This window comes from Giraffa tippelskirchi, chromosome 1, assembly GCF_054371585.1.
Source record: "Giraffa tippelskirchi isolate mGirTip1 chromosome 1, T2T-mGirTip1v1.2.pri, whole genome shotgun sequence".
NCBI lineage: Eukaryota > Metazoa > Chordata > Mammalia > Artiodactyla > Giraffidae > Giraffa > Giraffa tippelskirchi.
In genome coordinates, this window is record NC_137275.1 from 173749970 (window position 1) to 173769767 (window position 19798).

At 40.5% G+C, this 19798-nt stretch overlaps 1 protein-coding gene across 37 annotated transcripts in view; it reads left to right on the forward strand.

Annotated features, from left to right (window-relative positions):
- Positions 1-19798, forward strand: part of TLE4 (TLE family member 4, transcriptional corepressor) — a 275661-nt gene that overhangs the window by 61883 nt on the left and 193980 nt on the right. For 21 of the 37 annotated variants that reach the window (XR_014058563.1, XR_014058560.1, XR_014058558.1 and 18 more), the window contains one exon: positions 19373-19574. The exons of 1 other annotated variant lie outside the window; for it this stretch is intronic. Coding sequence is in view for 22 of the 36 variants with exons in the window: in XM_081506145.1 (XP_081362271.1) it covers positions 19373-19574 (202 nt within the window). In the remaining 14 variants the exon portion in view is untranslated. Of the gene's footprint in view, positions 1-7060; positions 7084-17059; positions 17076-19369; positions 19579-19798 lie in introns of all 37 variants that reach the window. 15 more of the 37 variants (XR_014058552.1, XR_014058551.1, XR_014058553.1 and 12 more) reach the window with 5 other exon arrangements.

Here is a 19798-nt window from a genome sequence, read left to right on the forward strand (position 1 = left end):
TGTTCAAGGACAGCAAAATAGAGAAGCAAGTAATAGAAAACATGGGAAAAATTAGGCTGCATTTATTTGTAAATTTGTGTTTTTTTTAATATTTGAAATAGGGAGCATTACCTACTCATTGGAGAAGGCAATGGCACCCCACTCCAGTACTCTTGCCTGGAAAATCCCATGGACGGAGGAGCCTGGTAGGCTGCAGTCCGTGGGGTCGCGAAGAGTTGGACACGACTGAGCGACTTCACTTTCACTTTTTACTTTCATGCATTGGAGAAGGAAATGGCAACCCACTCCAGTGTTCTTGCCTGGAGAATCCCAGGGACAGCAGAGCCTGGTGGGCTTCCGTCTATGGGGTCGCACAGAGTCGGACACGACTGAAGCGACACAGCAGCAGCAGCAGGAACCTACTCATTATTAATATTATGTATATTTTAAAATATTTATCAAGGTACAATTTACATAAAGTAGGATTTACCCTTGAAAGCTTATAGTTTTATGCATTTTGAGAATCCAATACAGTCATGTGACTACCACCACTATCAAGATACAGAACTCCTGCCTTGCTCTGCCACCCCAAATCCCCTTGTTCTTTATGGTCAGTCCTTTTCCCTACCTTAGTGCCCATGATGGTTTTTTTTCTCCCAAAATGATCCTTTTTGATACTGTCATATAAATGAAATTATGCACTATGTAGCCTTTTGAGTTTTCATTTTCGCTTAGCAAAATACATTCGAGATTTGTCTGTGTGGTTTCCTATATTGGCAGTTAGTTTGTTTGTATAGCTGAATAATATTCCATTGTATGAATATGAATATACTGGTTTGTTTTAGCCACTCATCCCTTGAAAGGGACAGTTGGCTTATCTCCAGGGTTTGGTGATTGTGAATGAAGTGCTAGTAAATTAACATACAGAGTTTTGTAAATTTTGTTGTTTTCCGCAGAAGTCGTCAAGGTTAGTATATGTTTAAAGTAACTGACATGCTGTTGTTCTTGTAACTGACACAGTTTCCCAAAATGACCATCCTGTTTTTCTGTCTCACTAATATGTATGAAAGAACCTTTGCTCCACATTCTCTGGCACTTGGAATAGTAGCTTTGGGGCATTTTTAGCCATTTCCGGTAGGTGTATAGTAATATTCGTGTTTTTGTGCATTTCCCTAGTAGCTAAAGATGTTGAGTGTCTTTTTGTGCTTATTTGCCATCTCTATATCTTCTTTGATAAGTATCTGTTCAAATCTTTGCCTATTTTTCTTCAGTCCATTTTTTTAATCATTTAAAAAAATTATTCAACATAAGTACTCTATGTATTTTTCAAATATTTTCCCCCAATCTGTAGTCATCCTTTAATTTTTTTTGTGTCTGTTGAAGAGCAGGAGTTTTTAACATTGTCTAATTTATGACCTTTTTTTTTAATGAGTCTTAACTTTTGATGTTGTTTATCAGTTATCTTTGCCTTGCCCAAGGCCACAAATATTTTTCTCTTATGTTTTCTTATAAAAGTTTTACTTTTAGAACCATGATCCAGTTTTAGTTAAATTTTGTTAATGGTGTAAGATAGGGGATTTGGGTTGAATTTCTTCCCTTTTTCTTTTCCCTAGATGAATATTTAATTCAATTGTTCCCACACCATTTGTCGAAAATCTGTTGACTATATCGTGTGGGTCCATTTTCTGGACTCTTATCTAGTTCTATTAGACTGGGTGTCTTTTTTGCGGTTTCTTTTGCCAGTGATGACACACTTCTTGATTTCTGTAGATTTCCCTAGTGCATGTTGTGTTTTTCGTGTTCTTTTTTCTTGATTGCCTTCTTTCGCAGTACCCCTCAGAGCTCTAGTCCTTAACTGTCAGTATCTGAGAGACTGGCTGATGGATGAATGGGAAGAATCCAAGCTCAATAGCACAGCTTTATCTCATTTTAAAAATGGTGTCTGTTCTGCCTCTAGACTTTTCTCTCTAAGATGCCCGCCTCTGCTATCTCCCCCTGTCCCCAGTACTTGTGCTGGTCTCCTACAACTTCCTCCTGATCAGGTTTCTTGTTTGTGCATCTGTCTTTGTCTTCTTCCTCCTGCACACAGCAGCCAGAGTGGTCTTTTTCTAAAATATTAATTGGATCTTATTGCTCCCCTGGTTATAGTTTGTCTCTGATGGTTGTTTATTTTGGTTAGAAAGAAGTCTGAATTTCTTATCATGGCCTGCAAGTCTCTGTGTGAGCTGACTTTTCACCCACCTCTTCGATTTCACGTACTCTTCACTCTCTTCATGTGACTGTCTTTCAGCCCCATTGGTCTCTTTCTTCCATCCCTGGCCACCCCAGGCATCTTCCTGACTGAGTGATCATGCATCAGCTCTTCTACCTTCTAGAAACCCCGTTCTCCATGTCTTGACATGGTCTTCCTCATGCTCCTCTTTAAAATCTCAGCTTAAATGTTACCTCCCGAGAAAGGACTTCCCTAGCTGGCAAACTTTAGTAGCTCTTTCACACCCAGTTCATTCTCTGTAAAGTAGCCTGTTTTTATTTTCCTCAAAACTTTTACCATTTGTTTGTTCATGTGTGTTTGTGAATTTCCCTTCACTGGCAGGTGGGATCTTGTTCCCTTTTATAGTCATGGTGCCTAGAACAATATGGAGCTCATTGTTTTCAGTAAATATTTGTATAATACTCATAACTGTTCAGTAAACATGCAATAATTTGTTTATTTAATAACTGTTCAGTAAATATTTGTTAAATGAGCAAATATTTTATTTTGACCTAGCATTTTGGTTTTTTGCTCCATAATTTTGAGCCAAGATTGAGAAGAAGGGAGTATAGACTCATTAAAAATACATAAAAATACATCTTGTGTGTCACTTGTAGGGAATCTTAGGAATTTCATTTAAGAGTATTTTCATCTATAGAATTCAGGGCTGGATATAACAGCCACAAAAGTACTGTCCGGTTTTCTAACATTGTATGGTTTGTAAGCCTGTTTGTTTTGATGACTGTGACATTTTTATTTTAGAACTTGAGGGACTTTTGTGTCAGCTGTTTCTCTAGATTTACATCCCTATCCTTATGTTCTTCTCCCTCAAAGGGTAATTACAAATAGGCATTTATGGAGTATTTGCTTTGTGTCAGTACTGTGCTTAGCATTTGTAGACATGATTTTGTTTAAGCTTCATAGCCACCCCAGGTGGAAGGGAGTATTATTGTCCTAGCTTTACAAATAATGAAACTGAGGCTCTGAAGGGGTAAGTTTTCTGAAGTCCACACAGGGAGGAAGTGGCAGAACTGGGGGCCAAACTTAAGACTGATTTCAGAACTCACCCATTTAACCATTTTGTTACACTTGTCCCTTATTCATTCCCTTGAGTCTGTTCTTTGACTCTGGGATAGATAGGCTCTTTATCTTGAGTATAGTATTGTCCAGTGTTTAGTGTCCAGACATCAATGAGGGAAGTGAAATCGGGTGTGCCTGATGCCCATACTAATTGGTTAGGCTAAGTTGAAGTGTGTATAGTTCCACATATTGGTTGAATACTCCTGACTCATACTATGTTTCTTCATGTCTGTTGTAACTTCAGTTTCAGTTCAGTCGCTCAGTCGTGTCCGACTCTTTGTGACCCCATGAACTGCAGCATGCCAGGCCTCCCTGTCCGTCACCAACTCCTGCAGTTTACACAAACTCATGTCCATTGAGTTGGTGATGCCATCCAACTGTCTCGTCCTTTGTCATCCCCTTCTTCTCCTGCCCTCAATCTTTCCCAGCATCAGGGTCTTTTCAAATGAGTCAGCTCTTCTCATCAGGTGGCCAACTTACCTACAACATCTACAACATCAGGTGTTGTAACTTAGTGTCATATATAAGAACCAAAAGTTGTCATAAACACCACTACCAAGACAAGTATTTTTAACCTAGGTCTTTGGATCTTGGATGTCATGCTTGGCTATCAAGTTATCCATTAGCTCCCTGAAGCATTGGCAGAATTGTGTGTTGGGGGGTTTGAAAGATGGGGGGGATGGGTATGAAAGATGTACATTGTCCAGAGAAGAAATTTTTGTCTTAGGTTCACAAAAAATCTTTCAACGACGGAAAAAATGTTTGAGCCTGTGCCTTAGCAAGAATGAAAAACTGCACGAGGGCCTGATACAGTACTATACTTTTTTGGTAAGCATGTAGACAGAAGGCAGTTGTCTAGAGTATCATAATGAGACATTGCTGCGTAATTGTTCAGAAACTTGTAAATCAGAAGTTACACTGAAGTTTCTAAATAGTGCCCAGAGGATGAGGGAGTTTCTTGCACTATTGGTAGGTAAAAAAAACAAAAAAACTGCATTGTGTTGATGTTGTCATAGGTATTGTGGAAAATAAGTTAACCACATTAAACATTTAATCTTGAATAACTAATGATAATGACTGCTTGGGATTTTTTTTATTAGGAGGGATTAACTGGAGCCAGCAGCTACCGTCACATAATTGTATCAAAAGAAAATGCAGGCATGTAAATCTTTGAGAATACTTTATTGTCTCCTGTTCATACATGTATCTTTGAAAGTTCTGAGGCTCACTGATGACTAAGAACTTGTCCCCACCTCTTGGTTCCTGTGCTTGTGATTTCATGGGATGGGTAGATCCATAGATGGATAAATCATGTTTATGCAAAGTTATGAATCAAGCACATGGGGACACCAATTAGGATAGCAGTTAACCATTGAAAGCAGAAGCCTACAAGTAAGCTCATCAGAGGAAGTTGTGGGTGAGGGAGGGGGGATAACTTCCGGAGGACCACAGCAGAGGGCTGGACCAGTAGTGTGTGTGTGTTGGTCCCTCGGTCTGACTCTTTGTGACCCCATGGACTGTAGCCCACCAGACTCCTCTGTCCATTGGATTTTCCAGGCAAGAATACTGGAGTGGGTTTCCATGCCCTTCTCCAGTGGATCTTCCTGACCCAGGGATTGAACCCAGGTCTCCCACTTTGCAGGCAGATTTCTTTACCATTTGAGCTACCTGGGAAGCCAGTAAGGTGGGGTATAAGTAACTTGGAATGCAAGTTTGCCAGGAGAGTTGGGGGACTCCTAGTTTTGAAATGATCTCATTCCTTTATGAGAAACCGTGTACTTTTTCTCTCATTTCTCCATCTTGAGAAAAATTTTATCCATCCTTCTTGGGAAAAACTGCTTCACTTGATCTAGTAATATCGCAAACTTAAATGATGATGTTGATCTAATAAGCAAGGCCTAGAGCTAACCCTATCCCCTAAAGCTTTTAAGTAAAACTTAATGGCACGTTCTTGAATCCTTTTTAAGGCAGCTCCGTGGCTATTCTGTTCTATGAGCCTCATGCATTTTTTTCCCCTTGACAGATTCAAGTAAAGGGGGAGAGTTTATCTCGGTGCCCAGGTTGTCTTCTGTGACTGACAGGGCCAGGGCCATTGTGATCCCATAGCAAAGTGGCAATCATGTGTATATATTTTTTTATTTCCCCAGATGTTTCTCTAGGTTGACCCAAAGCAATTTATGGGCACAGTTAATATCTGAGAAAAGAAACTGTTGAGGGCAGGGTATAATTCAAGCTGCTGTCTACCTGGATTGAAAACTCAAACGTTGTTTTGAGGTTTCTTTCAGCTTGTATCCTCAGATGGTCTACAAGCAAAGTTAATGTCAAGGCAACTGTTTTGGTTGTTTCTTCAGGCTGAACCTGTCTCCTACTCTGGAAGCTAAAACATCCAGGTGCTCCATCCAGACTTCCTCACAAATGAGCTGTGGGGCATTAACCCTGTCCAAGGCAATGAGAGAGATGCCTTTTTTTTTCCCCCTCTTCAGCAGAAAGACCCATAAAGAGAAAATTGCCCTCTTTCTCTGCTTTACCTTGGTTGTGTAAGGGCAAGTTAATGTTCAGTGCTGTAGCAGCTATTTTGGGGGAAATGGCATGTGAGAGGGATGAGGAAAACCAGAGATGTTGACCCAGAGCCTTGATATTGCTATCATCCAGACAACCCTGAACGTGTTATATGAGAGAAAAAAACCCTATTATTAGGCCACTTTTATCTGGGTAATCTGTATTTGCAGAGGAACTGTCTTAACTGATATTCTGTTGAACCATGGTGACTCTCCATACATAAATTGGCAGCCTAACCTTTAACCAATTGGGGGACCACTTAAATGAACTCGAATATCTATACAATGGCATGTACTATACAGCCATTACAAGTGATGTAGTCAAAGCATTATTTTGGGGTCTGGGAAAATGTTCTCTGATACACTGAGTAGGAAAATAATCACTTTAAACTACAGATAGCATGATATTATTTTTGTTTAAAATGCTTATATATGCACTGAAAAAACGCTGGATTACTCATTAACATTATAGTTTGCTTTGGGTGGTACGATTATATGCGACTTTTAAGTTTCTTTCCATTCTGCTTGTTCACATTATACATAAAACTTTTCTAATCTTAAAAAAGCTATAACTGTGAACCTTAAACTACTCTATAAAGATATTAATTAAAAATTATAAAGATTGTACTTATAAGTTCATTTTTCCTCTCTTGGGACCCATGTGAATAAATAGTACAACCATCTATCCATTTGCTTGGGGCCCATCTTTGCTTTGGAAGCCCAGGTGGCACAGTGGTAAAGAATCTGCCTGCCAGTGCAGGAGACACAAAGGACATGGATTCGATACCTGGGTCGGGAAGATTCCCTGGAGTAGGAAATGGCAACCCACTCTAATATTTTTGCCTGAAAAACTCCTGGACAGCGGAGCCTGGTGGGTCTATGGGGTTGCAAAGAGTCGTACACAACTGAGCACTCTCCACATATCTTTGCAAGGTATCTTGAATTTCTCCTCCCCTTCTCTTTCTGTGTGTGTGTGTGTGTGTGTGCATGCTTGGTCAGTCATGTCTGACTCTTTGCAACCCCATGGACTGTAGTCTGCCAGGCTACTCTGTCCAAGGAATTTTCTAGGCGGAAATACTGGAGTGGGTTGTCATTATCTTCTCCAGGGAATCTTCCTGACCCAGGGATCAAACCTGCATCTCTTGGCACGTCCTGCATGGCCAGGTTGGTTCTTTACCAGTTGAGCCACCAGGGAGGCCCTCTCCTCCCATAACCGTGTCCTTTAGTGCCATCTCCAGAACAGATCTTAAGTCCTTCTTCTCTTTGCCACTTGTACTGCTACAACCCTAATCCAAGTCATCATCGGTTTTTTGGTTTGAATCCCTTTCTTACCTTCTTGCTGGTCTCTCCTTTCATCCTGGCCACTGTCAGACCTAGTCTCAACATACCATTATGAATGTTTAGGTTAACTAATACTCTAGCTTATTCAGTTCAGTTCAGTCACTCAGTCGTATCTGACTCTTTGCAACCCCATGGACTGCAGCACCCCAGGCTTCCCTGTCCCTTACCAACTCCCGGAGTCCACCCAGACTCGTGTCCATTGAGTCTGTGATGCCATCCAATGATCTCATCCTCTCTCGTCCCCTTCTCCTCCCACCTTCAGTCTTTCCCAGTGTTAGGGTCTTTTCACATGAGTCAGTTCTTCGCATCAGGTAGCCAAAGTATTGGAATTTCAGCTTCAACATCAGTCCTTCTAATGAACACTCAGAACTGATCTCCTTTAGGACGGACTGGTTGGATCTCCTTGGAGTCCAAGGGACTCTCAAGAGTCTTCTCCAACACCACAGTTCAAAAGCATCAATTCTTCAGCTCTCAGCTTTCTTTATAGTCCAACTCTCACATCCATACATGACTACTGGAAAAACCATAGCCTTGACTAGACAGGCCTTTGTTGGCAAAGTAATGTCTCTGCTTTTTAATATGCTGTCTAGGTTGGTCATAACTTTCCTTCCAGGGAGCAAGCGTCTTTTAATTTCATGGCTGCAGTCACCATTGCAGTGATTCTAGAGCCTCAAAAAATAGTATGTCACTGTTTCCACTGTTTCCCCATCTATTTGCCATGAAGTGATGGGACCAGATGCTATGATCTTAGTTTTCTGAATGTTGAGCTTTAAGCCAACTTTTTTACTCTCCTCTTTCACTTTCATCAAGAGGCTCTTTAGTTCTTCTTCACTTTCTACCATAAGGGTGGTGTCACCCGCATATCTGAGGTTATTGATACTTCTCCTGGCAATCTTGATTTCCAGTTTGTGCTTCATCCAGCCCAGCGTTTCTCATGATGTACTCTGCATATAAGTTAAATAATACTGGGTGACAATATACAGCCTTGACATACTCCTTTTTCTGTTTTTAACCAGTTTGTTCCATGTCCAGTTCTAACTTGCTTCCTGACAGATTTCTCAAGAGGCATGTCAGGTGGTCAGGTATTCCCATCTCTTTCAGAATTTTCCACAGTTTGTGTTGAGTCAAAGGCTTTGGCATAGTTAAAAAACAGAAACAGATGTTTTCCTATGTCTTAATATAGACCAATGAAACAGAGTAAAGTACTCAGAAATTGTTCCAATTATATATGCCAGAAGGGCAGGCAGATCAGTAGGGAAAAAGATGGACACTAGGGGGTTAATTGGTTATTTTTGTGGAAAAAAATGAAATTGGATCCACCTGTCTCATTATATGCAGAAGTCAACCTTAAAAATATAAAAAGACAGAACTTTAAAACACCCAAGAAGACTTTATCTTAGGATAGAGAAGGATTTCTTAATGGGTCACAGAAAGCTCAAACCATAAGGAAAAGATAGTACTCAGTTAAAAGCATCTGTTCATCAGAAGATGTCTTAAACAAAATGAAAGTATAAGCCAGAAAGTGAGAGGAGGTTAACACATACAGTTATCCAGCTTATACCAGTTATGGACAAGCTAAAAGTTCAAACTTAACAAAACAAACTCATTACTGCTTAAAGCTCTCATTATTCTTAAGTGAAAGTGTAAAGCCCTTTCTATTATCTGATTCCCATAATGTTGCATCCGACCCCACTTCCTCCTTGCTCGCTGGGTTCCCACCAGACTTCCTTTTCTTCCTTTGTCACCACAGGCTCCTTTCCAGTTCTGGACCTTTGCAGCCACATTTCCTCTTATCTCAGATTGTCTTCTCGTAGCTCTCTGCTCTTTCTCATCCTTCAAGTCTTAGTTCAAAGATCACTTCCTCAAAGGGGATATATCTAATTCTTATGAATGAACCATTACTTAGCAATTATGTTGAGACCTCCCTAGTGAGGGAAGGCCCTGTTGGGGCAACAGATACTTCACTGGGCTGGATGGTGAGGACTTGTGTTCCATACTTTACCTTAGGCCCACGTGTGCAGGTATTGGCCTGTAAAATTCTGCACCCAATTTCAGTGTGGTTTAGTTCGTCAGATGGCCAAACAGTTCAGCACCAGCTGGGTGTGTCATACAGTTCATCTGGAGATAGCATCACATCCCACAGGCTAAGGGCCAGCCCCACAAGAATGCCCCTACTCCCTACACCTCAGACACCAGCCCCAAATCTATATTATCCTGTGTTTTTAACAATCTCCTCATTGAGTTTAATTAATTAGCCTCAGCAGCTCACAGAACTCAGAGCAACATTTAACTTACCAAATTGTGTGTGTACTCAGTTGCTCAGTTATGTCCGACTCTTCGCGACCCTCTGGGGTGTAGCCCTCCAGGGTCCTCTATCCATGGAATTTTCTAGGTAAGAACACTGGAGTCGGTTGCCATTTCCTTCTCCAGGGGATCTTCCCACCCCAGGGATTAACCTGTATCTTTTGCATCTCCTGCGTTGGCAGGCAGATTCTTTACCACTGTGCCCCCCTGGGAAGCCCTAACATACCGAATCACCCATTTTTTAATAAAAGGATGTAACTCAAGAACAGTCACATGGAAGAGATGCACAGAGCAAGACATGGGAGAGGGGCGCAGAGCTTCCAAGCACTTTCCGAGTGCTCTGCGCTTCCCCACATTTCCCAGTGTTCCACCAGACCGGTGGGTTTCCAAACCTTGTTCTTTGGGTTGTTCTGGAGGTTTCATTACATATGCATAGTTGCCCAAATCAGTGGCAATACACTGGTGACTAACTTCAATTCCAGCCACTCTCTGCTCTCTCCCTGAAGGTCTGGTCTGAAAGGTCCAACCTTCCAGTTAAGTGGCTGGTTCGCTTAGCACCCAGCTCCCACCCCTAAGAGTCCTCCAAAAGTCACCTCATTAACCTAACAAAAAGCACCTTTTATTGCTCTCTTTGCTTTGGAAATCCCAAGGATTTTTGGAGCTCTGTGTCTGTATCTGTAATTAAGACCAAATATATGTTTCTTATTGTAAATCTCAGTATCACAGCCTGGTTCAGTGTTGTTCAAATTGCAGTTCCTAGATTGACTAAGTAGTGAAATCAGTAGTGAACATTTTTTATTTAGAAAAAGAAGAGAGCAGAAAATACAGAAGTGTGCCACACATAGTATTTGGTATTTGTTAAACTGTTGTTTCATTTTCTTGTGTATTCTGTGGAGATGTACAACATGCACACACATTAGTTGTGGTCAATAAAATGTTGGAAAGCAACTAATCTGTCATCTGAGGTTCATTCTCCTTCTAAAGTTCTAAGGTCAACTGCAGGGTTACTGAAGAATCTAAAGTAGATAGGCTTTTCAGATACAACTTTACTTTTAAAAAATACTCTAAAGTAACTAAAGATAACTTTTCTGAGCAGGATCTCTTAGCTTGATAACTTTAATAACTACAACACAAAATGGAAGCATTGGTTTCAGTAAGATAATGTGTTAAAATCTCTTCAAAAAATTCTTCTTTTAAAAATTAGTTTATTTTAATTGGAGGCTAATTACTTTACAGTATCGTAGTGGTTTCTGCCATACATTGACATGAATCAGCCATGGTTGTATATGTGTCCCCCATCCTGAACCCCCCTCCACCTCCCTTCCCATCCCATCCCTCGGGTTATTCCAGTGCACTGGTCCTGAGCGCCCTGTCTCATGCATTGAACCTGGACTGGCGATCTATTTCACATATGATAATATACATGTTTCAGTGCTGTTCTCTCAAATCATCCCACTCTCACCTTCTCCCACAGAGTCCAAAAGTCTGTTCTTTACATCTGTGTCTCTTTTGCTGTCTTGCGTATAGGGTCATTGTTACCATCTTTCTAAATTCCATATATATGCGTTAATATACTGTGTTGGTGTTTTTCTTTCTGACTTACTTTGCTCTCTATAATAGGCTCCAGTTTCATCCACCTCATTAGAACTGATTCAAGTGCATTCCTTTTAATAGCTGAGTAATAATCCATTGTGTATATGTAAAATCTCTTCAAAAAATTCTTAAAGTAGTTTATAAACAAAAACCTCCAGGAAATTTTATTTCAATTATTGATTTGCTTAGAAATACTTTTCCTAGTAAACTGTGGACCAATTCAGAAAAAAAAATTCTAATAGGATTTCTGATGGGGAAGTTAATATTATAACAACTCAGGTTTTTTTTTCCTTTCTTTTTCTCGCTGTTATTTCTTTGTTGAGTTAAAACTGCAAGTTAAGACAGTAGAATCCTTGGCACAGGACTCATGGAATTTTCTTCTTTACTTGTTACCTGTTTTCCCGTTAAAGGTCATTCCAGAGATTTTGAGGACAAGAGAGATCTCTGGTTTTAGTGTGAGAAACTACCCTTGCAGTGATAATCTTTCCTAGGTTACTGTAAATGCCCATCTTTCCCTTGCAGTAAGTCTCATGTTTTAAATCATCAGGAAAGAATAAGCTTAGATTGTAAATTTCCTTCTTTTGTTCTTTTTTATATTCTTTCTTCTGTGTATTCACTTAACTTTTAGCTTTTGCTAGAGGTATTTGTTGAGAGCAGTAACTCCCAGTTTTCTGGCTAGAAAGGTGTATCCTATTTTCCCCACCTCTACAACTACAGGGGAGTGGAAAGAACAGTAAAACAAACTAAGTGTACTTATCACTTGGGCTTCCCAGGTGGCTCAGTGATAAAGAATTCGCCTGCAGTGCAGGAGATGTGGGTTTGATCCCTGGATCAGGAAGATCCCCTGGAGAAGAAAGTGGCAACCCACTCGAGTATTCTTGCCTGGGAAATCCCATGGACAGAGAAGCTACAGTTCATGGGGTTGCAAAAGAGTCAGGTACGACTTAACAACTAAACAACAGCAACAACTCATCACCTAGACCTAGATTCACCAATTAACATTTTGTCACTTTTGCTTTGTACGTGTATACATGTAGACAGAAGCCTTATACTTTGTGTGTGCCGAATTGTTTGAAAGTAAGAGGAAGACTTGATAATATTCACCCCTTAATACATCAGTGTGCATCTCCTATAGTTTTCCAGCATGAGCACGATACAGTTAAGACATCCATCTATGTAGTATATAGTTCATGTTCACATTTGTCCAGAAAATGTCCTTGATACCACATCTTTCTTCACAGCAATTGTCCCTCAATCTGTTCCACACGTTCAAAAGTGCTTTTGTTGTGCTGTCTCTTCAGTCTTCTCTCACGCTGCTGAGAAACAGTTCCCAAACATTTCACTTTATGACTTTGTCATTTTGAAGATTCCAGACCAGTCTTATGGAATGTCCTACAATCTGGACTTGTGTGGTGGTTTTGTCATGTTTGAAAGTGAAAGTGTTAGTTGCTCTGTTGTGTCCAACTCGTTGCCATCCCATGGACTGCTGCCTGCCAGACTCCTCTGTCCATGGGATTACCTAGGCAAGAATACTGAAGTGGGTTGCCACTCCTTCTCCAGGAGATCTTCCCTACCCAGGAATCGAACCAGAATCTCTTGCATTGCAGGGAGATTCTTTACCATCTGAGCCACCTACATTCAGGTTAAGTATTTTTAGTAAAAACACTCCCTGGCTGATGTGTATTTCCCAGTTGTATCACATTATTGTTGAAGCTAATCATCTGTGTGGATATCCTTTGACACTGAATAACCTGTTCCCCAGCAACATTTCACCCAATGGTTTTAGTGTTTTTGATACTGTGAATAGATTTGGAGTAATGAAGTGGTAAATTCTAAATTCTTTCCCTTTTAAAATAATATTCTTTCCTGCTGGGAATTCCCCCTTGCTCCTTTCCAGTGAGTGAGTGAGTATGTGTGTAAATATAGACTTTTGGACACTTTTTTCCAATGATAGCAGCAGTCATTTATTGGGCATCATGCTAAGGGTTTTATATGCTCGATCTCATAAAATTTTCCCAGCAGCCTTGGAGAGGTAGGTTTTATACCTGTTTTCCACATTTTACATAAAGAAACTTGAGGTCATGAAGTGACCTGCTCTTGCTCACAGAGATGATAAGGATTCTAGCTGAGTGGCTCTGATGTCCCTTCATTATGGTGCATCCCCACGTATCATCCAGGATCTCCTTTTTCAGATTCATCTCAGCCCCCGCAGACAGGGTTCCTACTAAAGGGCATCTTCACAATCCAGGGAGTGTAGATACCAGCCCAGTCTCAGGCGTTTTCTGTGCTTGCTGCTTTATTTCAGAGTTTGTTGCCTTCTCTTGCCCAGCTCCTGTGTCTAGTCCTTTCTTACTTTCCTCATAGAATAAGGACTCCTGGTTGGATCAAGACACACATGTTCATTGCACCCAACTTGGCCAACTGGTTGGAAGCGTGGTTGTGGTCCTGAGAACTCTTCTCTGATTCTTGGCCTCATGGCATGACCCATCATTACACCTGTTTTCTTGGGGGTACCATGGACTCTACTCCTGGCAACTGTTTTTAAAATTGTGTTGTGATCTATTACAGTTTTTACTATTTATGATGCTTGAATTGTCTCGTTTTGCCAGTGAGCACCCCTTCGGGTTTGACCTATTGTCCTATTTGTTACACCTGTTAGTCTTGTTTTCTGGCAAGAGATGAAGCAGGCTCACCTTGTTTTTTTATTTGTTTATTTAAAGAAGCCAAGATATGGCACCAAGTGTGGTCATTGCTACTAGGGTGTCATTACTTCTAAGAAAGTTTTTTTTTAATCTTTGCAAGATTTTCCTATTGATAGGGTGCTGGACAAGAAAACCTCTGCTTGGTTTCCAGTTGGAGTTGTCCAGAGTTTCCAGGGATTTGTATAGACTGAGCCACACTGCTCTTGCTCAGGCATTGGTCAAGGAGTTGGGGACATTTGATTACAAAGAATTTCTTTTTTTGCTGGCAGAAAGACGTTTCCTCTGAACTTGATCCATTAGTAGTCTTTTTTTGCCTTCATTCCAAACTTGAAACTGTGAGGAGATAATTCTTTGTTTCAGAAACTTCAGTAAAAACTGTTAACAGAATTGAGGCTGTGTCTACTACCTCATTGCTATATATTTTCAGAAATAATTACTGGCTCTTTTTCAAAATTAAATTAATTACCCTAAAGGAGTACTTATTTGCTTAAGCTTAAAATTCACTCCATTTTAGTGTTTATTCTCTTGAATGGCCTATCAAGGGAAAAGAAAAAAAAAAGATTTTTATTTTGTATTGTGGTTTGAGGTGAGAGTGTTTTCTTTTTCGAATAAGGCACCCAAGATAGTGATGGCCAAGGAGGCACAGCCAGAAGGATTTTTCCAATATGTATATCTTTCTCAGTGTTTTTTTTCAGTTATGGTTACATAGAGTATATTTTATTTTAATGTTAAAGTGGTAAAAGTGTATTCCCTGCTCTTTTATTTATTTTTTATTGTTTTTTATTTTTTCCTTATAAAGTAAACATTTTTTTTTACCCTGTTGCTTTGTGACTAGAGTGGTGTTTTTATTTAAAGATGGTCACTAATACATTGGTTTTATTGACTAACCAGGAATCATTATCAATTATACTTGTCACTCTATTGCTAGGCTAGTTTCTAGGGAGAGACTTACAAAGAAGCTTAAAAATGACCACTGAATATAGAAAGTGATTTCTTTTATTGATGTAAACATTTAAAAACCTACCAAAGTATTTCAGTATATCTGTCTTACATTTTTATCATCCATCTTTTGGTAACTTAATCTCATTTTTACTTTATTTTATATTTTAAACACTTGCTAAAAATAGCTCCTTTCTACAGGATGCCCTGAGTGTGCTTTTTTGTTTAATATTTTGTATGTATAATGGATGACTTATAAAATGGGTTTATGGGTAGCCCCCTCCTTTTTTTTCTCTCCTAAATTCAAGACATATTCTATTCAACAATACGATTATAATTTGGATGTTGTCATTCATAAAACCTTTGAAAGGACTTAATAATATTGGTATAAAAACAAGTGAAAAATTAAAACCTCAGTGCAGTGTGGCATTCTGGAACAGAAAAACGACATTAATGGAAAGCTAGAGAAATTGGAATGAATTCTGTGTTAGATTAATAGTAATGTACAATGTTAATTTTTTAGTTTTGATAAGTTCTCTGGGTATGTAATTTTTAAAAATTTTTAGTTTCGGTGAAGTCTACAGGTATGTAAGATGTTTTCGCATTAGTGTAAGTTGGGTATAGGATATGTAGGAACTCTCTTTATATTTAGTTGAAAATTAATTTACCAAAAGCCATATGACTAAATAGTGGTGAGCCAGGTGCCAGGGTACAAAGAGTCCTGAGGCTGCTGTCTTCTCCCCAGAAGGTCACAATCTTGTTGGCAAGTCAAGGTCGTCTTCTCCATAAACAGATGAGTAACAGTACCTTTATGAGGCAGCCTGCGCCAGTGAATGATACAGGGAGTCCTATGAGATAGTAGACGCATGGCGTGTTTGGAGAGGCCTTTGCAGAACCGGTAAAACATGAACGGAGCAGGATAGCTGAGTACGACTTCTATAACTAATGAAGAGGTGGTTCTAAGAGACAGGAGCAGCCATGGATTGAGAAAAAAGTATTGGCAGTGATGATGCAGTGTGGATTCATTGCAGTCGAAATGAGCTAGTGGAGATTTGTACTAATCAAAGTATGGGGTGCTGAGGGTCTAACTGATATGGTGGGACTGAGAATTGACAGGATCCCAGGATGATGGATATAGAAACACAAAACAAATGAGTGGTGACTGGTAACTTGGGGCAGCGAAAGTTACTTAGGGGATGGGTTTTGTTAAACATTTTCAGGTAATGCTGGACTGCCAAGTAGAATTGTATGGGAAGGAGTTATACCCGGGGGTACTGGAGCATAGGAATGCAGCAGAAGGCTTAGGACTCTATAGTGAACAGAAGAAAAAGTCTAGAAGGAAATTTAACAGCATTCACAGAGGTAACAAAGAGAGGCTGTGGTGATCACTTTCGGGTTCCCAAAGCAGGTAGAGGAGAGTCTAATAAGGAGGATATACTGGCTCTGACTGTAGATAGGTCAGAGGGAAAAGCGACTGTGAAACCTTGAAAAATTGCTATCTGAGTGGTCATCAGTTTTTCAGATTGATGGGCCTGAAATCCAGATTATGGGGAATTAAGCAGTAAGGGGTGTGTGTGTGTGTGTGTGCACAGAAGGGGGTTGTTGACTCTAGTTTTTAAAGATGTTTGGCTCTGCACAGACAAGGATATATACTTATGGACCTACCTGAAGAGAGTAAAGGAAGGTTATTTAAATTTAATAAACATTTATTCAGTGCCAGTTATGTGTAAGATATTGTGTTAGAGGCAGTGGAGAACACAAAAAGTGATTAAAATGTAGTGTTTTTTTCCTCCTGAAAAAGTGCTACTTCAAGTTCTTTTAGTGTTACATAGGTGTTAAAATGCTAGAGATGATACTTGCAAGCAGAAGAACAAAATCAGTGACAGAACCAGCAGCAGAGAGTTGGAGAATCGATGGAGCAGCGAAGGGAGAGGGAAGCAAAGAGATGGCAGGTGCAGGCGAGGAGTCAGAGCCTTGAAAGGCAGAAGGGATCCTCCCTCTACTAAGACAGGCACAGTGGAGAAGAGGAGAAGACCAGTGTTAGAGCTGTAATGAGATAGAAGAGAGCACAGGTGAGCCTTCGCTGTGAATGGCATGTGCTGCAGACTACTGCTGCTGCTGCTAAGTCGCTTCAGTCGTGTCCGACTCTGTGCGACCCCATAGACGGCAGCCCACCAGGCTCCCCGTCCCTGGGATTCTCCAGGCAAGAACACTGGAGTGGGTTGCCATTTCCTTCTCCAATGTATGAAAGTGAAAAAGGAAAGTGAAGTCGCTCAGTCATGTCCAACTCTTGGCGACCCCATGGGCTGCAGCCTACCAGGCTCCTTTGTCCATGGGATTCTCCAGGCAACAGTACTGGAGTGGGGTGCCATCGCCTTCTCTGGTGCTGCAGACTAGAGGTATACTTTTTTGCCTTTGGAAAGTTCTGATTGAATGGGAAAATGAAGCTGTTAGTGCTTATTTTTGGTCCTTTGAGACAAAAAGAAAAGTGAAACACAGGCCACTGAGGCATTGCTTTTAGCTTACGATTTGTTTGTTTGTTTGTTTTTAATGTCTTACAATGAAATTGCTCAGATACTATGTGAATCTCTCAGTGTCTGCAGTTAGCCAGGCTGTGTGTCAGGTGCAGATTCTCACAAAATTTAGAGCCTAGGAAAGGTGGTAAGAGGACATGAAGTGAAAGTGTTAGTCACTCAGTCATGTCTGACTCTTTGTGAGCCCATGGACTGTAGCCCACCAGGCTCCTTTGTCCATGGGATTCTCCAGGCAGTATGCAGGCTCTTAATAAATGCTTGCTGATTGGACTCTTGACCTGAGAGAGAAAGTGAATTGGAGCAATTTTCTGGCTATTTCAGTAGAACAAGGTTTTGAAATAAATTTGCCATATGTTTACGTAAAGGCCTTGTTTCTTCATAGACTTATTTTCCATATGTTTAGAAAATATTTTGTGCTCATATTTTTTGGTCACAACTAACTCATAGTACATAAGAAATAATGAACATGATTTTGTCCACTCAAAGACAGACATTATTTTGAACTGCCCAGCTAGGTAGCACGTTGGCAGGACTTGAGCGTGGGCCTTGGTGGTTGGGGTGTCTGCGTCACTGCTCTAATTTGCTACTTCATGGATGTAAACTGGCCTTGAAAATTAGTACTTAATTTCACTGACTGTATTTTAAGTACAAATAGCCAGAAAGTAGGTGTAGGTTAATAGGAGAAAAGAACTAAGTAGAGCTATACTTTGACTTATATAGTCAGACACAGGAAAAGATAACAGAGGGGAGGAGGAGGGAAGTAAAAGTATTGATTTGAGGAGGAGAGGAAACAACTTTCTCTGCTGAAGATCATCCTTACCAGTGAAGGGAAGCAGAAGGTGCCACCCCACACATTTTTGAGAAAGCTATTTTGTGCGGTCCTGCTTGGAAAGAAAATTATAGAGAAGACTGTTTAGGTATTATAGGATAGGCCTGAAGTGATTCTCAAGGTATTAATTAAAATGTAATCACTACAGAAGCTAGTCTGAAAATTTCTCAACATTTGTTCTGACAGAACATTGTTAAGCAGAGTCTTGGTGGACGGGACTCCTGTTGAGGAACATGTTTAACTTAACCGTGCCCCCGCTCCTCCCCGGCAGAGGCAGGGAGGCCTGCCCGCGGAGGTTCCCGAAGCCTCGCTTTGCTGCAGCTTCGGCGGAGGTCAAGCACTCCCCTTCCAGCCTCTTGAGGGCTTTCTGCATGTGTTGCCAGTGTGCTGGTAAAAATGACTTTAAACTCTTGTCAGCACAGTTACTGGTGCATGCATCACAGTCCCACTCAGATAAACCTGTCACAACACAGAGGCGGCTGCTGGAGAAGAGTACAAGGGCAGGCCTCTAGCTTTTCACTCGAGCATCACTAAACGTGCGCAGAGTGCCCAATTATTTCAGCATTATTGGGCAAGCCTACAGTAGGACCCAAGCCTTGCTACATTAGATTTTCTTTAGTAATTTGCTCAAGTACCGCTGAGGACACTTAAAGGGCTTAAAACGGTGGCTGCAACCAGTTTCCTTTTCTGGGTTGTTAATTCAGGTTTTCTCTTTCAAATTAACTCTGACCGCATGCTGTGCAGCGGTTCTGGGAGAACTGTTTAACACTAATTTTCTCAATTTTCAGCTTTTTTTCCTTCAACATAACTGCTTTAACAGTTAGTCACATATATGTTTTGATTAGAGACGTATAATAGTGAGGCTCTATGTTTTTGGAGACCAAAATACAGACGCTTTGTTGAAGAAATCTGATTTCAGCTATTAAAAGTAACTTAGATAATTTCACTATTTAAAAATTAGGTTATTTACAGTGCGTTGCAAAACCAACAAATCCAAGTAAAAAAGATAGTGTTTCTCTATTATTCATCTCCCTCCCTTAAAAAAAAAAAAAAAAAAAAAATATATATATATATATATATATATATATATATATATATGGGATGTGTGCCCCTTTATATGTATTTATAAAGGATAAATCTTTCCTTCATGGGTGCTGGGCTTTCCAGGGTCTTTTTGCACCACTTTCCTCTCCTTTTGTTGTTGCGGGGTGACTCAGATACAAGGAACAAGTTCAATATCTTTGTCTCGTTTCTCACAGCAGCAGCAACTCCAGGCCCAGCATCTATCACATGGACATGGTCTGCCAGTGCCTCTGACCCCACACCCTTCGGGTCTTCAGCCTCCTGCCATTCCACCCATTGGTAGCAGTGCCGGCCTTCTGGCCCTCTCCAGTGCCCTGGGAGGCCAGTCCCACCTTCCAATTAAAGATGAGAAGAAGCACCATGACAGTGATCACCAAAGAGGTGAGTGATTTTCTCAGACTGTACGTCTGTTATCACCTGTCTGCTGCTGAGGGTCGGTCTGGATGTTCTTGTTTGTCCTGTTTCTGGATTTGATTTTACCTGTGACTAAACAAAGATTTCCCCTGGAAGGTAAATTAATGATCGGAAGCAGTCTTTGCACAATGATCCCCTGTTGACTGGCAAGAGTTAATACGATCCCCAAAGGTTTCAGTTCAGTTCAGTCA